The sequence below is a fragment of the Colius striatus genome, chromosome 5 (genome assembly GCF_028858725.1).
Source record: "Colius striatus isolate bColStr4 chromosome 5, bColStr4.1.hap1, whole genome shotgun sequence".
Classification (NCBI taxonomy): domain Eukaryota; kingdom Metazoa; phylum Chordata; class Aves; order Coliiformes; family Coliidae; genus Colius; species Colius striatus.
This window is the reverse complement of record NC_084763.1, coordinates 22,030,072-22,053,373: the sequence shown is the minus strand read 5'-3', so window position 1 is coordinate 22,053,373 and position 23,302 is coordinate 22,030,072. Positions and strand designations below refer to the sequence as shown.

The 23,302-nt window shown below is 40.8% G+C and overlaps 2 protein-coding genes across 5 annotated transcripts in view; one reads left to right on the top strand and one right to left on the bottom strand.

Annotated features, from left to right (window-relative positions):
• Positions 1-11,138, bottom strand: part of HACL1 (2-hydroxyacyl-CoA lyase 1) — a 22,337-nt gene extending 11,199 nt beyond the window's left edge. Inside the window, exons 1-5 of one of the 4 annotated variants that reach the window (XM_061996348.1) lie at positions 10,965-11,138; positions 9,829-9,933; positions 5,973-6,013; positions 4,236-4,316; positions 318-390 (exon numbers count right to left, since the gene is read on the bottom strand). In XM_061996348.1, the coding sequence (XP_061852332.1) occupies positions 318-390; positions 4,236-4,316; positions 5,973-6,013; positions 9,829-9,933; positions 10,965-11,039 (375 nt within the window). In that variant the 5' untranslated portion in view covers positions 11,040-11,138. Of the gene's footprint in view, positions 1-317; positions 391-4,235; positions 4,317-5,972; positions 6,014-9,824; positions 9,934-10,964 lie in introns of those variants that run through there. The other 3 variants (XM_061996351.1, XM_061996349.1, XM_061996352.1) reach the window with 3 other exon arrangements.
• Positions 10,790-23,302, top strand: BTD (biotinidase). The gene is made up of 4 exons (XM_061996353.1): positions 10,790-10,809; positions 14,856-15,087; positions 16,612-16,761; positions 18,119-23,302. Exons 2-4 carry the CDS (start codon positions 14,860-14,862, stop codon positions 19,301-19,303), a joined length of 1,563 nt encoding a protein of 520 aa, XP_061852337.1. The 5' UTR covers positions 10,790-10,809; positions 14,856-14,859; the 3' UTR covers positions 19,304-23,302.

Genomic DNA, 23,302 nt, shown 5'->3' with positions numbered 1-23,302 from the left:
GGGGTTTCTTTTGCCCTGGGAAGTGGTGCTTCTTTTCTTAGAAAGTTTCTTTGCTTTCTTCGACAGACAAAAACAATTTATACCAGCTGAGAACCTAAATCAGAGCATGAATTCTAACATAAGCATGTACAAAGATGTTCCAGGTAATCTGCTGTATTTAAACAATGTCCGTTTTAAACCAGTAGATGGAGCAAATCAACAGCATTATAAGATCTGTATGGAAGTGTTAACTGTTTGCAATTGTTATCCTACACTAGCAGAGACACAATATCAATTATTTAACTGAAACCTTTCTAAAGAAAGTTGTATCTATGTACCTGTGGGAATTCTTGGAAAGCTCCCATGGTTTCCTGATTCCTGTCAGAAGAGCCTCCAATAACAATCAAAGGCCTAAAAAAGAACAGTGAAGAAAAAAAGAAACCTGTCAACATATATTTTTTACAACTGCTCTTGCAATGTTGTGTACCTTCAGATCTCAACAGGAACAGGAGGTGACCAAGAGGACAGGATTACAAATAACAGTGTGTCAGCCAGTAGACTTCCTAGAAGCTTTTGGGTCACTAGTTTTAGGACAGTCTGGCCATATTAAGCGTTCTGCATCATAAAAATTCTCAAATCAAGACCTTTTGCTAGCAACTTTCATTCAATTTTGATAAAATGATTGACAATGTGGTTTAAGAAAAATGACAAGAGCTAATCTAAAAATTAAAAAGTATTAAGATGTGTGTTTATAAGAGGCATCGTAACACATACAGAGTGGAAGTTAGATGCTTATCTGACAGCACTTCTCCCTGCAACCAGTTGTTAGGAAAAAACCCCAAGATCAAAGCAATGAACAAAAAATTAACATGCCTACAGTCAGTCCTGTTGTTACATTATTTCATGTCTATGTGAGAAAGGCAGCATTACTTTACAATATGGGTTACACATTCCGTAGTAGCACATTTTAATTAGCATTTCCAAAAAATACAACTTGTGATTTTCCTACAGTGACTAAAAACTGGTCTTTTATTCAGTTTGTAGGTCAAACTCCTTAAAAAGCTAACTGCTGACACAAAAGCTGTCTTATTAATCTGCTCATTCATCCACACTACAGTGAGATATTGGGTCAATAGCTTTCTAGGCTTTTTCTCCTAAATAATTTCTCTTTAGATGCAGCCTTTCCTTTGACTGCATTTATCTATATAATGTATTAAACTGAAACATTCACAGCACGCTCATGTATAATCCCCATTTAGAGATATATGTGTAACTACATCCAAGCTTCATAATCAAGCCATTCCTCTGCCACAAGTAAAAATTTTCATTCTAATCCCCTGACATGGTGACATGAAAACTTCAGGCTGTATCTCACCTCTGTGAACAATCCCTATGGAAAAACACAATTGCTGTATGCTCTAGTCCTTTTATTCTGCTGATTCTCTCCCCTCAGCAAAGTGACTATGACTATCCATATATAACCAGTCTGTCTCACAGTGACAAACCCTATGTTCCTCCCAAATTTTATTTATATGTTTTAATTAAAAAAATACTTCTCAATATTGAAATATAATTAAGAAACTGCTCTCCTTTTAAGAATGCCAGCTTCAACATCTCTATCTTGAAGAGACTTGGTTCTGCTTTTAAGTTTACATAACTGTAACCAGAAAGAAGCCTCTCTCCCAAAGAAATCATTGTACTACTGTCACAATACTGTAGACATTTTAAAGAACAGTGCTTATAAATTCAGTAAAAAAGCAATAGTGAGGCAGGAGAAACATTGAGTATAATGAAACTAATAAGAATAGCAAGCCTTATAGCCTTGTGGCAGCAGAAGTTCAGTAAACTGAACTGCAATTGCAACTTGAGGTAAAGAGCACAGTATTTTACCATGCCACTGTATACCAAAATCTTACCAACTGCTGCAAACTGAGATACAAAACTTTTTGCTTGGAATGAGGCAAGAGAGATGGTTGCAGAACAGTAGGTAATTTTTAACATGAAATATCAAAAGGTACTTAACCTGGTGTTACTCTCAGAAATGCAGTTTACCTAGCCTCATTAAGTACCTAGTTGGCAAGATTTACATGTCCAAGAGCTCACAGTGACAAGCTTCCAGGATAAATCAGAGGCTCTTCTAGTCAGCCAACCTGTGCTCAGGCAATAAAATTTAGAAAAGCACAATTGGTAGCAAATTTTGCTAACAGACTGATTGATCTTCTTGCAGAAGAGGTTTCTTTGACATGGAAGAGACTGAATCAGAGTGGAATCAGCAGAATGGGTCTCCAGGCTCAAGGAGGACAACTCAGACTGAGCTTTAACAACTATCACTTAGTTTGAGCTATTTAAAATCAGAACCAGCAGGGTCAGTTCAACTGTTAACTTACTTCTGTGAGAAATGAGCCAAAGCTCAGCCAGTGTAGCACATTAACAATGTCAGGTGTAAGGTCAGGGAATTGCACGACATCTGGGAGATACTGATGAGTGCTAACCTTGCCCTACACATTGGTCTCCTCAGCCACCTCGTTAAAGCAGCAGGAGGCTTAATGAATACCTTGTTGTCACAGGAAGGGGAAGGCTTCTCTAACTTCTGCTCCTAGCTGCATAACCTTCTCCATCCTTTGCTTAGATGTTAGATGCTTGCCTGGCTGCAGAGCAAGACAATTTAGATTATGCATCTAGCATGACACTGTTGGCTTATTTTTTCTGGGCTGGCTTTTTGCCAGAATAATGAACTGAATGTGATTGTTGGGGTAGACAATTGTCAGAGCTGCCAAGAGGGCAAGCAGCAGGAGTACTTGGTCAAGTGAGAGGTGTTTAGATGATGTTGGCCTACGTCCCTTGTTGCACCAGACTGCATTAGATCAGTGTAACCAAATACTTACATGTTTATTGTATTTTCAACTCCTTTCCTTTGTTTGGGCTACTCCTGCTCTTCCCTTCCCTTGCAACATTCCTTCTCCATAGTCCCTACCCAAGTATTCATACTGTTGTCTAGTGAAACAAGCTAGAAAGCTGATTAGTTAACTCAACAGAAAATTCCCTAGTCCTCCTCTCCAGGCATAGCACCCTTTCTTGTAAGTAAATGTGAAAATGTGCTTGCAATACTCAAACATTCAATGAAGGTGCCTACTAATGAAGCAGCCAATGGAAACTGATTTCATTAGGCTAGACTTAAGAGTTTATGAATGCTTATTTCTCTCCTTTTGGGCAAATGGTGGGTAAAAGGCAAGCCTGATATGACCAGTGAAAAAATAATTGGGCAAATACTGTGGTTTGATGAGTGAAAACACATCTTCTTACTACATTACTAAATCTTCTGTCTAACTAGGTAGAAGGTTTCTCTTCACTGTTTGCAGAAGTATCAGTTTCTGCAAGATCAAGTCAGGTAAACAGATCTTATCTCAGACAAAAATAAATTTGTGAGAACATAGAAATATCTCCTGCAAATCCATAAGCAAGTGCCATGCATGCTTCCTTCTTATAACTAAATCTGTGACTGTTTAAGAGTAAGGGGTTTTTGTATGATCTTTGTTTTAATCTAAGTTCACATAGGGACAGTAAAACTTTAGTCAACCACTTTTTTTTTCTATAAAAAACATAAAGCATTTTAAAAACTAGAGGTCTGAGACCTGATTTGTTAGCATTCCCATTAGCAAGCTTCCCTTGTGCATTAGCCACTGCTCATCTAATGCTCCAGATCACGTGTGCTTGGTATTACCAGAACCTCAAATACCTCACACAGCTTTCTGGGGCAGATCAGCTCAAGTTGCTTTGTCTCTGTGAAGGCTTGTGGGAATAAATGCCATCACTCTGTACATCATTTAACGCAGTACTTAGTTACTGCTCTAAACGTCTGCATGGGGAACAAATATGGATTTTAACAATGCAGTTGTCAATTTGTTCACATATGAAATACAGTGACTCAAAGGCAATATGGATTTAAATCTAGAAAAAACCCTAAGACCTTCCACAATCAATAAAGCATTACGAGCTGAAGATCAATTTCATTTTCAAATCTATTCATACAATCAGGTATACTGACAGATTTTTTCAATACACACCTAATGGAGTAGAACAAAAAGTAGAATTTTATCCATGAGAATACAAAAAATTGAACTAAATTACTGTTAAAGTTGATAAATAACGGATTCCTTTCTCATTACAAGAAAGAAAAATACTGTGGAGCTCAACATCTGCAAAAAATAACAGCAAACAATTAGGACAATTTTAAAGGGAAAATGTAGTTAAATTACCAGCAGTTCATGGTTGCATTTGCCATCCCTCCAAGGGCATGTAAAAACCCTGGACCGGACACTACAAGACACACTCCTGGCCTAGAGGAGGAGACAAGAAAATCAAATCAAAAAGAAAGGAAAAAAAAAACAAAGAGAGAGAAAAGGAAAGTGACCACAGGGAACATAAAATAAATAATGAACAAAAATTAGTAAGGTGCTGAAATATTAATTTTACTCATGTCACCAAAATGCATGAATGGCAAGGGATTTGTATGAGGGACTAAAGATAGACATAGGAATCAAAAATCATTCAGTTTTATCTATCCAGTTGAAAAAGCAAGTGTACAGTTGTTACATGCCAACCACACCATCCATGGTATGCCACTTACATCCACAGTTTTTTCAACTCCACTTTAGCACTATATATTAATGACAAATGCTCAGAAAGGAAGAAGTGCTTCCAGTTCAACACAAATGTCATCACAGTTTCATTCAGGCACAGGCAGTTGTTATGCCATGTGATGAGATAAAATGACCATTCTTAATTACTGAGCATTCCTTAGTAGCTTTACAGACTCTTTACATAAAAATCACCTTACTTCTAAAGGATTATTCAAAGGAAGAAAAACTACAAGACTGTATCACAGATGCCATGCTTGTAGACAGAAAAAAAAATCACCTGCACCATGGGGTCTGTGAGCAAACAGAAGTTTATTTTAGAAAAGAACCCACAGGATACCCAAGAAGCACATCTGTCAAGTCACAGGCCAGGGAATGTTTGAGTAAGATCAAAATGCAGTAAAAGTGGAAAAAACAATACATCATGTTAGGAAAAGCACAGCAGAGATGGGAAGGTATATTATCAGACTCTGTATTGATAAGGTATTTCATAGAATCATAGAATGGTAGAGGTTGGAAGAGAACTTTTGTCCCTTCAGGACAAGGGGTAATGGAAAAAAGGTGGAACACAAAAAGTTCCATTTAAACATAAGGACGAACTCTTTCACTGTTCAGGTGAGAGAGCCTTGGCACAGGCTGCCCAGGGAGGTTGAGGAGTCTCCTTCTCTGGAGGTCTTCATAAACCCATCTGGACATGTTCCTGTGTGACCTGATCTAGGTGGACCTGCTTCTGCAGGGGGGTTGGACTAGATAATTTCTAAAAGTCCCTCCCAACCCCTACCATTCTGTGACCTCTAAAGATCATCTAGTTCAACCTTCCTGCTCAAGTAGGTCCACCTAGATCAGGTCGCACAGGAATGTGTCCAGGCGGGTTTTGAAAACCTCTGGAGAAAGAGACTCCACAACCTCTCTGGGCAGCCTGTGCCAGGGCTCCCTCACCCTCACAGGAAAGAAGTTTTTCCTTAAATGGAACTTTATGTTTGTTGAACAATATGCCCAGATGATGAGACTGAAGATGATGAGATCCACCAAGTTGCAACAAACGCTGGTGGTGTGATTTCTGCTCCTCATACCAATGGTGTTAAGTTAGTATTCAAATATTCAAAGGTAAAAAATAAAGTTGCAAAGTGCACAGTATTGTATGAGCTTAAGCACCTCCTTGCCTCTACCTTGAATCACAGCAACAGAAACAGTGATAACTGTTTTAAAATCATTTATGTTCCATTTTAACTGTCCTATATCTACTCACACAAAAAATGTTCAGCTTCAAAACAGAAAAATGTTTGTAGCTTCCAACTGTCAAGTCTAACACAGATATTATAAGCTATTACAAATATTAATAAATATGGAATATACCTGCCAGTCAAATATCCAACAGCAGATGCAGCATAACAGGCCTATTAAAAATATTTGAGTTAATGACACAGTTGTTACATATACATTTCATGAGATATACATAACTGTCAACAAAAATACTGAAAATAAGCAGGTACAGATTTTTCCCTGATCATCAACGCTTAAATGTAAGTTAAAGCAGCCCCTCACCCTCCCCATTATAAGGTACTTTCATGACAGTTTATGTGAAAAATCTCAAAACTCCTCTTCACACTCCAGGCACCTGTTGTTCCAGGACACCACATTAGGAATATGAGATGCAAAAAAGAAAAAAACAACCACGTAAAAGAAAATCCCTAAAACCAGCACAGCAAAATTAACAGAACAGCATAAAAATCCTTCTGTCTTCCACTGCCTTCTGTACTAATACAGAAGAGGGATTGAGAAAGGCAACAAACAGAAATGCAGTCATCACTGTAATGACTCATTGTATTTCAGAAACTAAGCTAAAGGTTGAAATGCTGGAGAGATTCATTAGAAAATTATGGATTGTCTTTCCCAAGCTGAGCTGCTGAAGTACTTCTCACTCCACTTTTTTTCCCACTGAACTTTTAAAGAAATCTGCATTTTTGGTAACTTTCACAAAAGTTAACACCTACAATATGTCTCAGCATAACACCAGTAGTATTATGGAGTATTTTTATCCTATTCCTGTAGTAATATTAACCATTCATACATGCTTCATCTGGTAACAAGACAATATGTGATTAAGTAGAAACAGAAGCTTAAAGGTGATGCAAGAACTCCACAAGATTCACACACATGACATTGCCAACTTCCTCATAGTCACATGTTCTTGAATTCAGCAAGGTCTAACACTTAATGGATAACACCCAAAAAGAAAAGTTATAATACTAAGGCTTAACTAGTATGTCTTCAACTCAAACATAAGCAAACAAACACAACATAGTGTAGAAACAATGGTTAAGCATTTCTGTACCCAGTGTCTCAGCTAAAACAGTGCTGTCATCCATGCCTAGGGGCAGGTTTGAGGCCCTTATGTTAACTGTATCTAATTCTCAGTGTTCCAGGACTGACTTTTAGGGGTTGTGATCAACTTATGAGAACCTGCTGTATGAACCTGAGTGTCTTTTGTTACCACGTGCAACTTAAACGGGATCCTTGAAAATAAGGCCATGGGTTGAAAACAGCGGTCCTAGAATAATAAAAGATGTGCTGACAGCCAGTTACTGGTCACTGAAAAAGTGCAAATTTGAGATCTGAGAAGACACTGGTTTTGATTTAGCCAAAGCAGCAACAGTTAAGCAAAAGGAAAATACCAAAACAGAAAAAAAAAAAAAAGCCAACAGATGGGAAAGTACCACCCAGCACTGCAGGGTCCATAGTCCAGGCACAGAGGCCAAGGGGCAAGATCTGCTCAGAAACTGAAAGGCCTTGTCAAAAGAGAATTTGAATCTCAGGGCTGGAGAAAAAAAGATGCCCACTTTGGTTCCAGCTGCTCTTTACTGAAGATTTCTCAAGCTGTCAACATCAGGTAGCATCATCAGCACTAACTATGCTGCACCAGCTCCAGGATATTGCATACTCATGACTAATTTGGGGTACAATTACCAAGAAGTTGCTTTGAATATGTAGTGGTAATTATTATTGAGGATTAGGACTTAAACATAGCAACGTGTGTTGTTAATGAGTAACAACCTAGTAAAGAGTTTTTCTAAAGTTCAAAACTGACCTGGGTTATCAATCTAAACAATCACAGAAATCTCTAATTACCCAGGGATAGATACACAAAACACATTCCCTTACCAAGTTGCTACACAACTATTCAGAGTTCAAGGGGCATATGGGACATGAATTTAATGCTTCTAGCAAACATGCCATGTTATGGGCCACTGGAGATCAGCTAATGGATGCTGGTAGCACAACTTCACTTTAAACTTCAGGCTTTGATCTGATCTTTCTAGTGAAATAGTTTATTCTGCTGTTTTATGGGCTTTACTACTTTTGGCCCATAAATGAGGCAGAAATTCAATCCCTGGAAAAAACACTTTGTTTTCCATTTATCTCAAATCACGTACAGCTGCCTTGAAAAATAACACCATCACATTCTCCACAGCCAGATCCCATGACTAATAAATTTAGACAATTAAAACTATGATGTGTAAATATTAAGCGTACCTTGAATGTATTGCCTACAACATTTGATCTTCTCCTTTGCCATGAAATTACTCTATGCCTTCACTGAGGGCAAAGAATAAAACAAGCCCACCACAAGATATATCTTTTTTCATCCTTTTCCACTCCCCAAAGAAGAGGAACCCTGACATTTTATGTTAAAACAAGTTTTCATGTTATTGTTATTCCTCTAAACGAAACTACCTTATCATTACTCTACAGAATGTTTAGTTTCTTCTTCATTATAACAGAGAGTCAAGTAAAGAGTGATAAATAGGACAGCACCTCATCTGGCAGAGCAGAGCAATCCTCTCTGTTAATTATAAACACATAAGGAAATTAATTTCAATCATGTTCATAACCCAAGCTAAAACTAGAATACTTGCTAAATGGCCCACAGGAATATAAACCTGTTTTTATAATTAATAGAGTTCATAGAGAGACAGGACCCATAGACAAGATAAAAATCTCCCAATAAAGTAATAATCAAGCAATTTCAGTTATGGAAAACTGACAACTGTAGTAGAGCAACTCTGAGGATGGAAAGCTGATGATCTATCTGCTAGCAGCCCAATAGCTAGCAGCCAGCTTGTGTAGCAATCTTGGAATATGAGGTATAAACCTGAAGGTATTTATTCAACCTCTGACCACCAAAGAACCTAATGAATGTCTAAAGAGTTACTACTGGGGAAAACCAAACAAATCCAGAACTAGAGGCATAACATCAAAATGCTAGTAGGATTGAGTCTAGTTTCTGATACCTAGACAACGAAGCTGAAATACATATACTTAAAAGAACCTGAGTATATGTTGGTGCTTGACTTTGAGCATTCAGAAGCATTATAGTTTTACATGGTTTGATGTTCGGTGAGCTTTTAAAACACAGTTAAAAAAAATCCACAATTATAAAAAAGAATATATTCAATATTTGACCAAATATTGAAATATTGACAAAAATCCAAACAAAATAGTCCATAATCAAGTCTATCAGCAGGTTTATATCTGGGCACTGCAAGAACAGAACAGAGACAAGGAAAAAAAAATCTACCTTTTTAGACCTAAGTAAAATACCTTTCTAAACCAAAAGGAAAGAAGTAGCTAAGGAAGTCCTAAAAAAGGAATGAAAATGCTATCAATTAGAGAGAGAATGATAATATTGTCCTAATTTGGAAAGGAAGGCATCAACAAAAGAAAATGACAGTAGAAAAATGTGAGGCAGAGGTATACTGAAAAGCCTGCAGAAAGCAACAGAAAAACAAAAACCTGGATGAGCCTCCCAAACAGTGTCAGATAAAATGTGGCAATACATTACTTGAAGGAGACAAGATGGATAGATTTTTTTCTTTCTGTGTTGGAATGCTTTGTTCAAATTCTTTTTCTCCCTATTTTCAGCCTATCTTCTCTCCCTAATTAGAGAAAGGCATCTAAAATGAAAAATAAGAAGCTGTAATTCCCTTATTTGAAGAGTGCACTTGAAAATGGAAGTGGGGAAAGACAGGCAAAAGGAAACACCCACCCTCATTCAGTAGTACTTCATTCCAAAATAACAATAACTGGTTCTCTACAGGTTCTTTAAAGGAATATTTAGGGACCCCACTCATTCTAGTAAGAAAATCTAAATTCGATTTCATTTCATCGTAAACCAAATAAAAGATTGGTCCTACTATAGATACATACTTACAGCTTGTTCATTTCTCATTCCTATGTATTTTATTCCAACTGCTTGGGCTGCAATCGCGATTTCAGTGACTGGAATACCAACAATGCCAAACATGTATTCAACATTCTAAAAAGAAAAATGTTAAACAAAATGAGAATTGTTTCCAACAGACAGTTTTAACAGGCACATGCCAAACACAGTCATGCTAACTACACTGGCAGTCAAAAAATAAATTGTAACAATGTATGTATATGCACATAGAAGTTCACAGGCCACTGTGGAAACATAAAATGCCAGCTGGTGCTTGCAGCTTAGTCCTCTGTAGTTGTGAAAGCACTCGTTTTGGAGGCTTAGAAGCAGTGGAAGAATACTTCAGCCCAGCCGCTGGGTTGACGTATGTTTTGGAGCTTTTTACTGACCACTTCTTACTTGGGATCTCTCTGCTACGTTATCTTCCTGTTTCTCAGTATGTCAACTTTGCCTCCACTGAAAATGCCTTCTAAGTGTTTCACACTTTCAGAGAAAATTAAAAACCAAAAAGGCAACAAGAAACGACTGTCATCGCACCATGTTCGAAGAAACGTGTAGAAAAAAGATTATGCTTAAATTGTAATAAAGCTGAACTAGCTTTTTGTGTGTCACACAGGCCAAACAGAAAGCCTTCTGTTAAGACCAGTGACAGTTTAGGGCCATCTGAAGTTTAAAGACAACACAGAGTTTTGGTAGCAGTAAAGGAGAAACAGGAGGCACATAAAATTGAACAGCCGCCGAGGGCGGTCGGTATTGCTTGACAATAACGGGGGTATCAGGTGAGCTCGGGAAGGGGCAAGCTTGTAAGAAGGAAGCAAGTGACAGGCCACAGAAAGCTATGCAGGTGCCACCACCTCAGGCCGGCCCGAGGGCCACAGCGACCGGGCGGGGCCGGCGGCTCCCGGGAGGGACCTCCCTGTCGCACACAGCGCCCGCCTTGCCCGCCCCCAGGAGAGCGGCAGCGGCGCCCAGGTGAGTTCAGCCGCGCACACTCGCTTTTCTCAGCCCCGCGGCCATCCGCGGGCTGACCCAGCCCAGCCCGGCCTCTAGCCCGCGGCGGGGCCGGCAGGAACTGTCCCTGCCCGCTCGCCGTAGGGAGGCTCTTCCCTTTTCCCCCGCGCTCTTACTTGAGCCTTGAGGGACTCAGCGATGAGCTGAGCCCCGCTGACTGCCTCCCCCTCCACACCGCTCCCGGAGGCCATTCCCGCTCCGCGCAGCCCCGGCAGGCCGGTGGAGCGGAGGAAGAGGCCCCCGGCCACGGGTCGGGTCCTGCTGACTGGCGCGGCGCTGGGCCCCGGCGGCTGGCGCGGGGCGGGGCGGGGCGGGGCGGGGCGGGGGCCGCGCAGGGCCGCCTCTGAGCCGGGGGGAAGCGGCGCGGGCACCATGGCGGAGGCGGGGCAAGCCTCTTGGCTAGAGCGAGCACCCAGCCAGAGCCTGGCGGGCGCCCGCGCCAGGGCCCGTAGCGGTGCGGAGCGCGGAGCGGCCGCCAGGGGGCGGCCCGGCGCGGCGCGGCGCGCGGGTGTCGGCTTGGGGCGCAGCATCCTGAGGCCGCGCCCGGCCTGGGGCAAGTGCCGGGGCGTGTGAGGTGAAGATACCCGGCGCCAGCGTTCCGCGGTGAGGAGAAGCGGGAGCACAGCGCCAGGCGCTCCTCCGAAATCCCCACCGAAGGCTTGTGCGCCCTATCTGGCCTGTCCCTGCCCGTCCCGGCCACGCCGAGCTCGCAAGGGCCTCGGAAGCGCCAGCGCTGACAGTACGTTCTGCCCCACCCCGCCTGCCGTGTGCTGCCGGCTTCAGTTGCTCAACCCGAACCGCTAGCAACGGCAACGTTCAGTTCGTCCTCACACCTTAAGTTGGGCAACAGAGATCGTTTAATCGTGAGACTAGAAACGGGTTTCAGGAGCCCCGTGGAATGTACAAACGTTATCCCGAAGCATGACAGAATGGGCGACATTCTTTACGAACAGCGTGCGCCTCCGGCTACACGCCAGGAAACCACGGCGAGGTTACACACTGCATGGCATGTAGCATAAACTTTTTCAGAAAAGGAAATGCAAGAAACCTTGTTTATACTGAACTGTGATTGGATTGCTAAAAAACCACCCCTTTATAAAACCATATATAGTAAAAGACTGAAATACAGTGCAATATATAAAAGTAGGAAATAGGAGGGAATACTGGGGGAAAAAAAGATTTTCACTATACTTTTATATCTATGTTGAGGCTGTATGCATATATTGTACGTACTAGAATAGCAGCAACATCACAGTTCATGGATATCACTCAATGTAAAAAACAATTTTAATTATTTTTTCATAGCAATTTAATATTTTGCCTAATAATTACTACTGTTTATGTTAGTACAGCTTAACAAGCATTTGCTGTTAACAACTTCAGAGGCCCCAAACTTGTGCTCTGCTACTGGGTTGCTTTTGTTTTCATGGTCTGTGGGATTTTTCCGAGTATAAAAGTCCTAAGAAGCAGGGTATGTATTGCTGTTCCTTGTATACGCATCTGTGTATGGTGAGAGCTGACAACTTCAAAGTTTCCAAAGTTATTGAGAAGTGACTGGATGCTTTACTTCACAATGTGCTGAGATTAGATGGTTCTGAAAAACTGAATAGGAAAACAATCTGCACTGACTGGGGGAAAAACTTGTCTGATTTGGCCTCCAAAACCAATCTTTTTACCTTTTGAATAGGACTGTAACTTGAATACTGTGACTGTGTGACAGAAATACTGTTATGAAATACTTGTATTTGAGATGATCATGCTGATACATATCTGCCAGGCAAAAGACCATATAAGTCAAAGGAAAGAGACGGAAAAAGACATTAAATTATTAAAGCATTTCAGTTCATTAAAAGTTCTTTTAAAGTCATGGCTCAGGTGAGGGGACACCTCTGAAGACCCTGAACAAATTAACTTCTCTTCAAGGAAAGGACTTAGGAGATAGTGAAGCACTTTCAGTTTGGGGGTTTTTTTTCCCTAATGGAATGTGGCTGAGACTTTGGTCTCAACAGTCTAAAGGGCTGGGTAAAGCCTGATGGCATCCTTATTTTGTCTGGAAAGGTTGCTGTCCCCAGGCCCACCCTTGGGGCCAGTCACAATTCTCTCTGTTAGAAACAATCTATTAGATAGCAGGGATCTGTTGTTTAAGCTGTCAAGTAGGGAACAGGCAGTAGGGAGCACTGACACAAGGACTCAGCCACCATCTAGGGGACTGGGTAAGCCAAGGGTAAGCAAGCAGAGGAATTATTTTAGTTGTTATATTTAGTGGCCCAGGCTGGATGTTGGGTGATTCTCATTGCATCTGAATAACAATGGCACTCACATGAGTACTTGCAGTGTTTCTGACCACCAGAAAATAAACCATGGCAGAAAAATAAGAATTCTCTAAGCATATCTGTAAAATACAGCATTTTGTAGAAGCCCATTACCAAGTCAGGTTTTTGAACGTTAGTGTGTTTGGCTTAGAAGGCAAAGAGGCTATTTTTCTAACACATAGCAATTCCATCGTGTGATCTGAAACTCTCCAACTTTTTCCATCACTAGTAATGATGAATTCTAATTACATCATGGTTGACAACTTTGTTGAGGAGTGGCTGACTGGAACCCATTCCTGTCCTAAATAGGCATTTTGGCTCTGAAGGGATGACAGAAATAGAAACAATAGTTTTGTCACTGAAGTGCAACACATTGCATTTATTTTCAGTGGCTTCCTTAGCTGTGAGAGGCTTCCCACCTCTCCTCTCACTGCCCCTGCTACATCCTCATATATCATCACGTGTGCCTTGGTATTTCATTTGCAAGCTGGAGAAAATATGAACATATAGTTAAGCTTAGCAGAATGTAATAGCTGAGTTAGTTCTGGACCCTTGTGTAGTTACATATCAAAACAGAGATACCACTTACTAAATGCTTTGTGAATAGCTTTTTTCACACTTCAATTTGTTCATTGTTAGAGACTAAACCAGTTGGTGTTTAGGGAAAAAAGAAAGAAAAGAGAAAAAGAAAAGAAAAAGGCAGTATTGATGATTGCTTGTTAGATGCTTTTCGTTCAGGAAATAAGAAAGAGGTATTTTAAGTTAACTTGCCACAGACTTTCTTTCTTTAGGTACAAAGCTACATTTAATATAACATGAATAAAAATTTGGAGGCCTTTATTTTTTATTTCTCATTTCCCTACTCTGTTTTGACTGGTAGTTCAAACCAGTTCACGCCAAGCTGGGTCTCTTTTGCCCATGACAGTACCTTGAGATCTTAACTTGCAAAACTTTTGTTGTATTCCTCCCTTGTCCCTGTTTAGGAGAAGGAGTGATAGGCTTTGGTGGGCACCTGGCACCCAGCCAGGGCTAAACCTCTGCAGGAATGCAGATCCAAATTGTGCTCAGTGTGCTCAGAAAAAAGCTGCACTGTATGAGACAAATTAATCTATTAAATGACATATGTGGAGTTGGAACAAGAGTGAATCTGTAATCCATCAGGAGAGGCATTTTGAAGATAGATATATACAGTAGTAGTGCCTAGTGTAATTTTTTTTGGCAATTACCTGTTTCTGTATTGATAAAATAAGTTATCTATTGGACTACAAAAGATAGTATCCAGGTAATTTTAGGAAATGCTACTTTTAAATATATCCTCCATCACCAGACAAGGGAGAAACTGCACATTTGCGACCTGCTTTTAACTTTCCCCAAAGATGTTTTGATATATGGTGCAATAATCTAGAAATGAATGCTAAAGTTAATTGTAAAAGAAGACCAAGCAAGGAGATCAGTAGAATCACATGTGAAGCTGAAATGCTTTTAAACAGTGCACGGTTATTTAAAGCACCAATGAAGGTAGACTTAAGGTTTAGAAACAATATATGCATGGTTGTTCAGGAATTTAGAAAGAACAAATTCAACTCAAACGCTGCTAAAAGTCTCACCTCCAGTCCATATTTAATCACACATTTAAATTCCCCGCATGATTTGTTGCTCAAGTTTCCCCCACTCTGACTGTCTGTTTTTCTTTAGATTTATGGCATACACCATGGTGGATCTGTGCTGGAAGCTGTCCATCTGCTTCTTCTGCTATCAGGTTGTCTCAGGAAGAGTGAAGGAGGGGCATTATGTCGCGGCTGTGTATGAACATGAGTCCATCCTGAGTCCCGACCCAACAGTCCTGGTTGATCGACAGTCTGCACTGGAACTCATGGGCAGAAACCTAGACATCTATGAACAGCAAGTAGTGGCTGCTGCAAGACAGGTATGCAGCAGCTTAGTAGCAGTTGCATATGTCCTATGTATATATAGACTAAGTGCTATTTGAGGATAATCTTTCACATTTGTGTTCCCAGGCAACGAAAGCCATATTTATATACATAACTATGGTCTGGTTTTTCAGACATTCTGACCTGCCAGCAGCTCTAAAAAAATCAGGCCAATTAGCAGCTTGCCTGACTTGAGTTATTGCTTGGAAAAAACATGGCTATAGTTATTTAGTGCAGGGAAATTGGGAATTTTCTATTTTGGTCTGAATACCTAGCTCCTTTCTGTTTTCTCAAATGGAATGTTTCTATTGAAAGATGGTCTTACAGGCAGCTGTCCTTGTGTTTGATTTTATTCCAGTGCTCCTAGTAGAAATTCCTGAATGTTTCTAAAAACTAAGAAAGTTGAAATGCATTGGAAATTAATGTTCCACCATTAACAACTTTACAGAAGTGAAGTTTTCCACTCCTTCTCCTACTCTCTGTGGAATACTTCTCAGTCTGAATATATTTAGAGGAGAGAGACTGTTCTGATGCACAGCCTCCTTTTCTCCCGCCTTCAGAAAGCCCATAGCTGGTTCCAGTCAGAGGAAGCAGGCATTACTGTCTCTATGCAGAGAAGAAATGACTTGCAAGTTTCATGATTCTGTTTTTCTGGGACAGAAGAATTACCACTTTAATATCATTTGAAAACATGAGTTTTTGGGGTTCGGTTTTGTTTTTTTTCTGAAACATTCAGATGACTGGGCATCACAGTCCAGAAGCACAATAACTATTTATTTTGCAGCACTGGATTCAGGACACATTAACTGTCCCAAAGCCACAGCACAGATAACACATTTGAACTGACTTTTGAAAAGTCTCAGAGATTTGAGTGACTGATGCCAATTTAAAAGGAATCCATGGCATTTTTTGGAACAGTTCAGATCTCCCTGAACCTTATGTAGAGCCAGCCCAGCTCTGGCATGGCCTCATTTCTACCAGAACCTGCATTGCCTCCACAGTCAAGCTGTTTCTGAAAACAATATTCCCAGAACTGTATCCAACCTTACATACACCTAAGGGAGGTATATAGCTCAGACTAAGGGATACTGCACCTCTGACACAGGTACAGCACCTTCCACAAAGTTCATCTGCAAGTAGTGTAATTCAGAAAAAAATATGAAGACAAGTGTTCACATCATCAGTCTTTAAGCTGAATGGTGTCACTCACACAACTCCAGTGAATGAAGAATACTTTTGGTAGGAATTTGGGCAAAGGTTGGGCTTACTTGCACGCCCTTAAAATAGTGTCCAAAAGGTTGTCAAGCTAAAGGTGTGTGTTAGGTTAAATAAGCTTTTTTTATATGCACAGTTACACCTACTATGAAGTCAAAGAAAAGATACTTTCAAACTAAATTCTTGTCAAAACATAGTTGGGTTAACTTTCTTTAGCGCTTCCTACCCATGAGCTTCCCTTTCTTCCTTTTGTATCTAGGTTGGTTTTGCTTTACCTACAAAACAAGTCTTGGTTTTACCTACAGGGGGCACAGATCATTGTTTTTCCCGAAGATGGAATCCACGGCTTCAACTTCACGAGAAGCTCCATTTATCCTTACTTAGACTTCGTTCTGCATTCACACTCTGTGAAGTGGAATCCATGCAGAGAGCCATATTTGTTCAATGACACAGAGGTAAATGTAGGAGGGATTTCTGCAGAGAGGTGGAGTAACTGAATGCTAGATTTGTGTTCCAAGTAGAAAACTAGCTCTAGTGGTTTTGCTTAGGGAGGTGAGCAAGAAGTTCAACAACTCGTAGCACCAGATTCTGTTTTCATGGACTCTCAGTTTATACTGGTGTAATTCTTGGCTGAGGGGCTTTTACATACACACATACAAGCTTGTTTATGCACCATATGGATTTGGCTGCATCCCCAGCCTATGGTAATCACTCTCTAAGAAGATACATTGTGTGTGGTTTTATCTTGAACAACATTGTTTGATGTTGAAAAACACAGTATCTTCACTTCTGATGCATTCTTGTTACTCATTTTTAACGACTTAATGGCATCAGAACCTCCTGATTCAGTGACTGTGTGTAAAATGATTAGCACAATAGGACTTGACCTGCTAGAATGTAATAGAAGTCACAAGTAGCACACACCAAGCGTGATTACAGAAGATACGACCTGCAGGTCACTCTTCTGAGCCCAATAACCATGTTTAGTGGTACAAACTATTTATTCTTATTAATGTTACCAGACTCCATATAATGAAAGTAATTGTGCCTGTGCCCACTAAGCAGAATTTGTGTGCTAATGTAAATTACAGTTGTAAATGGTGCCCTGCTTTGGTCTGAATTGTTAGTGCCAATGACTGGACAAGGAGCAGCTTCGTTTGCCATTCAGATCCTGTTTGGAGACTGCAGTGTTGACAGTCTTTGTACAGCTCTCTATAGCATGGAAGAAACATCCCAGCAATATTGTAATCTCTAACATTTTGTATTTCTTTTCTGTAACGATGCAAAGCCTATCCATCTACATCTCTGCTTCTCTAAGTTGTAGCTAGTCATCGCTTTTTAAGAAATGTAGAGTAAAAAAAATCCAGTTTCAGGAACAGGCCATTGCAGGTGCAAATGATTATTCTTACACAGTTGCTGTTCTAAAGGCACATACAGATCAGTGGTGCTGCTTTGTCACAGCTTTCAGTTGACCTGTTGTGTTTTACACCCATTGGTGTTCCTGCAACAGTCAGAAGTTTCTGAAAACGGATGCCCTTAAAATAGCCTCATTTACTTCTCAGGAAATAAAACCCAGATACTTTTGGTTTTTTTCAGTGCTACTTTGAAATTACTATCTGAAACACTTTTCAGTCTAGAAAGCTGCTGGTTCCAGTAACTGGCATTGCAAAATCAACAGTTCTTCAAAATTCTACAGACAGTCGAATGTGTTCAATTTCCAGTTGAACATAAGAATTTGGAAGTATTAACTCATAAGTAAAACTTATTCCTCTATATTCTGCAGTGCTTATGTTTCCCCGTACTGTTCTTCAGGTTCTTCAGCGTCTGAGCTGCATGGCACTGAAGAACAAGATATTCCTTGTGGCAAACTTAGGAACTAAGCAGCCCTGTGAGCACACCGACCCTCACTGTCCCTCTGATGGAAGGTACCAGTTCAACACCAACGTGGCATTCAACGATGACGGCGCGCTGGTGGCCACGTATCGCAAACACAACCTCTATTTTGAATACGCTTTTGATAGCCCTCCAGAGCCAGATTATAAATTCTTTGATACTCCCTTTGCTGGCAAGTTTGGGATGTTCACATGCTTTGATATACTCTTTTTTGAGCCTGCAGTGAACCTCATCAGACAATACAATTTGAAACAAGTTGTATATCCAACTGCCTGGATGAACCAGCTCCCACTCCTGTCTGCTGTTGAATTTCAACAAGCTTTTGCAACAGCTTTCAACATCAATATTTTAGCAGCTAATATCCACCACCCTGCCTTGGGCATGACAGGGAGCGGCATATACACTCCAGTCAAATCGTTCATCTACCACAACATGGAAAGTTATGGTGGCAAGCTCATAGTAGCAGAAATTCCTGTCATTACTACAGATTATGAAACCAACCTCGAGAGTAATGAAAGATTCAGAGAGAACTTGCAGCACTCATGCAAGACTTTTAAAAGCACCTTACTGAATGATCAAGTTTGCTTTATGAAGGGAGAAGAGACCCCCTTCAGAGTGTCAGAAAGAGGAAATGAACAGTTACCTCCCCTGTTTTATGCAGAAATGATGTATGACAACTTTACTTTTGTTCCTGTATGGGGGGAAAACGGAGAGCTCCAGGTTTGTGCCAATACCCTTTGTTGCTACCTAAATTATCAGCGAGCAGTCATAACGGATGAGTTGTATGCTTTGGGAGTTTTTGATGGGCTCCATACGGTGCACGGCACGTACTACGTCCAGGCCTGTGCATTAGTAAAGTGTGGCGGTCTCAGCTTCAGCACTTGTGGACAGGAGGTTACAGATGCCACCGCTCTGATAGATTTCCAGCTATGGGGAAATATGAGTACCCCTTATATCTTTCCTTTACTGCTGACATCTGGCATTACCTTGGACTTCGCTGATCACATGGGCTGGAAAAACAACTACTATTTCATAAGCAAAAATAGAACATCTTCTGGCCTACTGACAGCTGCTCTATATGGACGGTGGTATGAAAAAGACTAGCAGAGAGATATGACTGGGTCAGAAGACAACTGCTCCTATGTTCAGAGAACGCATCTTAATAGAAGTTGTTGAACATCTGTACTTCCTAGAGCTTCAGGTGCATTTATTATGTGACTATTTAGTTTCCACATTTGAAATGGTAAGCAAAGCACTTAAAAGGCTGTAAGTACAGCCTGTACTTTGGTAGCATATGTCCTGGCAGAGGTAAAAGAACTGCCTTGGAAAGGTAAAAGCTTATTGTAATGTGTTGAGATATTTTATGTTGGGAAAATATTTCTCATTTCAACTGAATTTGGACCTTTTAATTTAATCCTCTGGTTTTCTGGGGACCTGGCCAGGAGTATGGAAATGAGTAGAGAAACTTTGCAAAAGGAAGAAAAATAGGAAAGAGACCAAGGACACAAATACCATGCATGACATGCATGGAAATATGTATATTTACTTACACATAGCTTGTATATGGTCAGGTTTTGATTTCTGGTTTGGGTGCCATGATTTTTTTTCCTCTTATGAGTCAAAACCCCCTGCTGATGTCATTACTGGCCACTTTGTTGGCTGTGATTGCTTCAGAAAACTCTGAGAGTTCTAATGTCCTTTTAACAGTATCTGAAATGACATTTGCGAGCAACTACTGAACAGTCAGGCTGGGGAAGAAGATACCAAATGAAAAATTACACTGCATTAACCCACAATTTCCAGCCTGCTGTGTGAGGAACTGTGCTTAAAGAAAACATCAACAACTGTGCAAAAGTACTGTTTAAGTACTTTAACTTTCCCTGAGGTCACTTAAAGACTGTTTTGACTTTAAGACATCTTATACATTGTTCACAAATTCATTCAATGAGAGCTATGAAAAGCAGATAATGCGGGATGGCAAGGTTTTTACGCAGCTATTTCATGTGCCAGGTTCCTGCTGCTGAAGGAGTAAAACACACCATTCTTTCCAGAACAATTATTAAGTCCTGTACCTGACAAACTGTTCTACTGCAGTGAAGACGTTAGAAAAAATACTCAAGGGACATTAGTTTGGGGTTAAATTAAAAGAAGCTAATTTATTCTCACACATTATAATTCTGTGTGGTCTTATTGGCTGTTACTCCTTCATCTGCATAATAGCTGCCAAGTAATGGAACAAACCCAACTGTTCCTTTGCTGAGTCCTGGCCTTGTAGTTTCTCAGTCTGTTAGTCAGGCCAAGAGGGACAGAGAGCAAAAAGGACAGCTGAGAGTCTCCCCTTTGGTGGTCTTTGATCGTCTGAGTCCATTCTGAGATGTATTCAAACTCAAGACTGCTATGGCAGCTATGGACAAGGGTACCAAAAGGTTCTCAATAAGCTCCTGCTCTGAATGAACTCACTTTCTGGTTTCAGAAAGCAAAACAACCAAGAAATTGCTGAACTTCTTCCTTGAGGTTTCTTAAATATTTACACAAAATAAGTATATAAATATTTATGATCTTGGGCTCTATCAAACCTTCTTCCTCCAGCTACAAGAAGCCAGGGCCTAGTCACACTCAGCTTTGATACAGCAACACAAAAGGTTTATTCATTCTGCAGCATACATGGAACAGAAACGTGGAGAAGGGACGTCTGTATCTCATTAAACATAAACTCCCTGATGTAAAAAGGCCAATGTAAAAGTCAGCCGTCTCACCAGAGAGTTATTAAAAATCATTAATTCCTTGGCAGCCACAGTGGTTTTCTTGCTAAATGCTGCACAAATTCCAGAACGTAGAAGGTAGAACAGAAAAGCATTTGCAGTGCTTACTTGTGCTTCTGGTTCTAGTACCATACAATCAAGTCCCAAAGAGAGCAATAAAGAACAGCTGGAGAATTTCAGCTCTCAGGATAAAGCTCCCCACCTCACTTTGTAAGCAGAAAATCATGTAGCCTCTTATACTAAATACTGTTTCAGATTTAGTTCCAAAGCAGACTGTTATTATCACAATAAATTAGGCTGTAAAAAGCCTAATTAAAAAAAAAGCCTCACATTTTCTAACTTCAGGTAGGTCAAAAACTACTAGATAACAAGACTTTCTGGTCTTACCGTAGGGCATGTGGCTCAGCCTCCTCCCGAGGAAGAGCAGGTGAAAGGACTGGAGTATGCTCTCACCGGTGTTCCCTTCACCCCAAAAAGCAGCGTTTGCAGAGCCACTGGAAAAAGCAGAACAGGCAGTACTAGACAAGATGAAGAATCAACATCCCCAACCCCATCCCGATCTTTGAGTGACAACAGAAGTATCCATTCTGAAACAGGGAGGCCAGGCAGTAACCTACGATACTTGCCACTACCCGCTGTAGGCTTTTGGAGGCCTGGGCTGGAACAGCAATTGCAGCACTGCCCTGCTGAGTGCAGGGCTGCTCTCGGGCAGCCTGGTGTTGACATGGGGGAAGCTACATACCATTTGTTGAGGAAGTGTGAGAAGCCTTCAGTGAGACCCATATTTGCACAGGCAGACCTTCAACATGCTGTAACACAGTCTATCCCATCTCCTTTCTTTAATGGACATGAACTGTTTTATTAAAGCATCCTGAATCCCCCTGTGAGTACAACCAAAACCAAACCAGAACATGAGGATCTTTTGACATACAGGAAGTACAGCTGAAGTCTAGAATAGCTTTAAGTCACTCAGTCTGTTGATTTAAGTGAAATTGGGATTTAGAAATCTGTACCAACAGACAGCATGGGATGCAGTCTTTGAAGGGCCTTGTTACTGCTCCAGGGAAGGGAAAGCCAATCACAGAAACTGTCTGTCCAGGCAGGGGCAACAGCATGCGAGTCAGGTGTTGTGTGTTTCTTCGTAAGGGATCTGCTGCTTTGAGATTCATGTGCCCAGAGTTTTCCAGGGGGATGTGGGGGTACTCCAATTACAGTAGGAGAAAGCACATCAAAGGCTCATTTGGTATTGAAGTTATTGAGAGGCAGGTAAACAGGCTGAGGAACTGGTGACAGCCTGGGGCAATCTGGGCATTAGAGACCTTCACAAAGCCTGAGGGGGCAGAAGCTTGTTAAAGCAGATACCTACAGGTAAAATGAACCAGACTGAAGCAACAGAGCTTCAAGAGCCTCCTGCAATCAACACAGAAGTAAGGAAGCTATCACCATGAGGCATAGCAGAGTCTCTTGCCCAGGCTGTGACTTGTCTTGCAGCATCAGGTATTTAATGAACACCTCACCATTACAGAAAATCTCAGGATGAACACAAAAAAACTAACACCCTCTTTGGCTGCTTCAGACACACTATGTGAAGTGAGTATAAGAGTCAACTGAAGAAAATTGCACCTTCAGAACTGTAACAGGAGGACCTGAAAAATGCCCAGCCACCACTATGGCACACATAGAGATTCAGTGGCTAGAACTACTGCCACCTCCTCCATTCGGTAGTGATGACAAATGCTATTTGTGAAAAGCCCAAATATTCACAGGTTGAAGAGTGGGAGTTATGGCTCAGTCAAGATTTTAATGGGCAACGGCAGTGGATGGACTTCAGAGATTCACTATGCTGTCCTTCCTCCCTCCACTGAGAGGGCAGGCATAAGCAACACGGATCAGAGACAATAGTTGGTGGTACCCACTGCAGATCAAACCAACTCTTGGTAGAAGAGATTGGAACTTCTGACTTTGGTACAATGGTAATAGATTGCAAGAATGATTTTTAAAAAAACTATGCAGACAGCTTGAATTAAAGAATTTGGCAAGGAATAAGAAACATATGACAGGATATGACATGAATCCATGAATTCTTAGATTTTTGCTTTAAAACTACTTCAACTATCCTTTTAACATAAAAGAAGATCTGAGACCTCAGTGTCTTAAGCCAGGTACAGTAAGAAAAAACCAAACCCTGTATGTCTGTTATTTGACAAGGCTTGGAAGCAGGGCTTTGTTTTGTTCTGTTGTGAATCTGCACAGCAAAATTTCTTGTTGCTTCTATGGCAATTTTAATGATAAAAAAGATGATGTGTTTTTCTTTGTTGTGTCTTTTGCTTTTTGTTCTGTT

What these genes read in the sequence shown, in the direction of transcription:
- BTD (XM_061996353.1), top strand. Translation starts at nt 14,860, where the DNA reads ATGGCATACACCATGGTGGATCTGTGCTGGAAGCTGTCCATCTGCTTC. An exon ending in TAGTGGCTGCTGCAAGACAG is followed by an intron (nt 15,088 to 16,611) that starts GTATGCAGCAGC and finishes TTTTACCTACAG; the next exon opens with GGGGCACAGATCATTGTTTT. An exon ending in ATTTGTTCAATGACACAGAG is followed by an intron (nt 16,762 to 18,118) that starts GTAAATGTAGGA and finishes ACTGTTCTTCAG; the next exon opens with GTTCTTCAGCGTCTGAGCTG.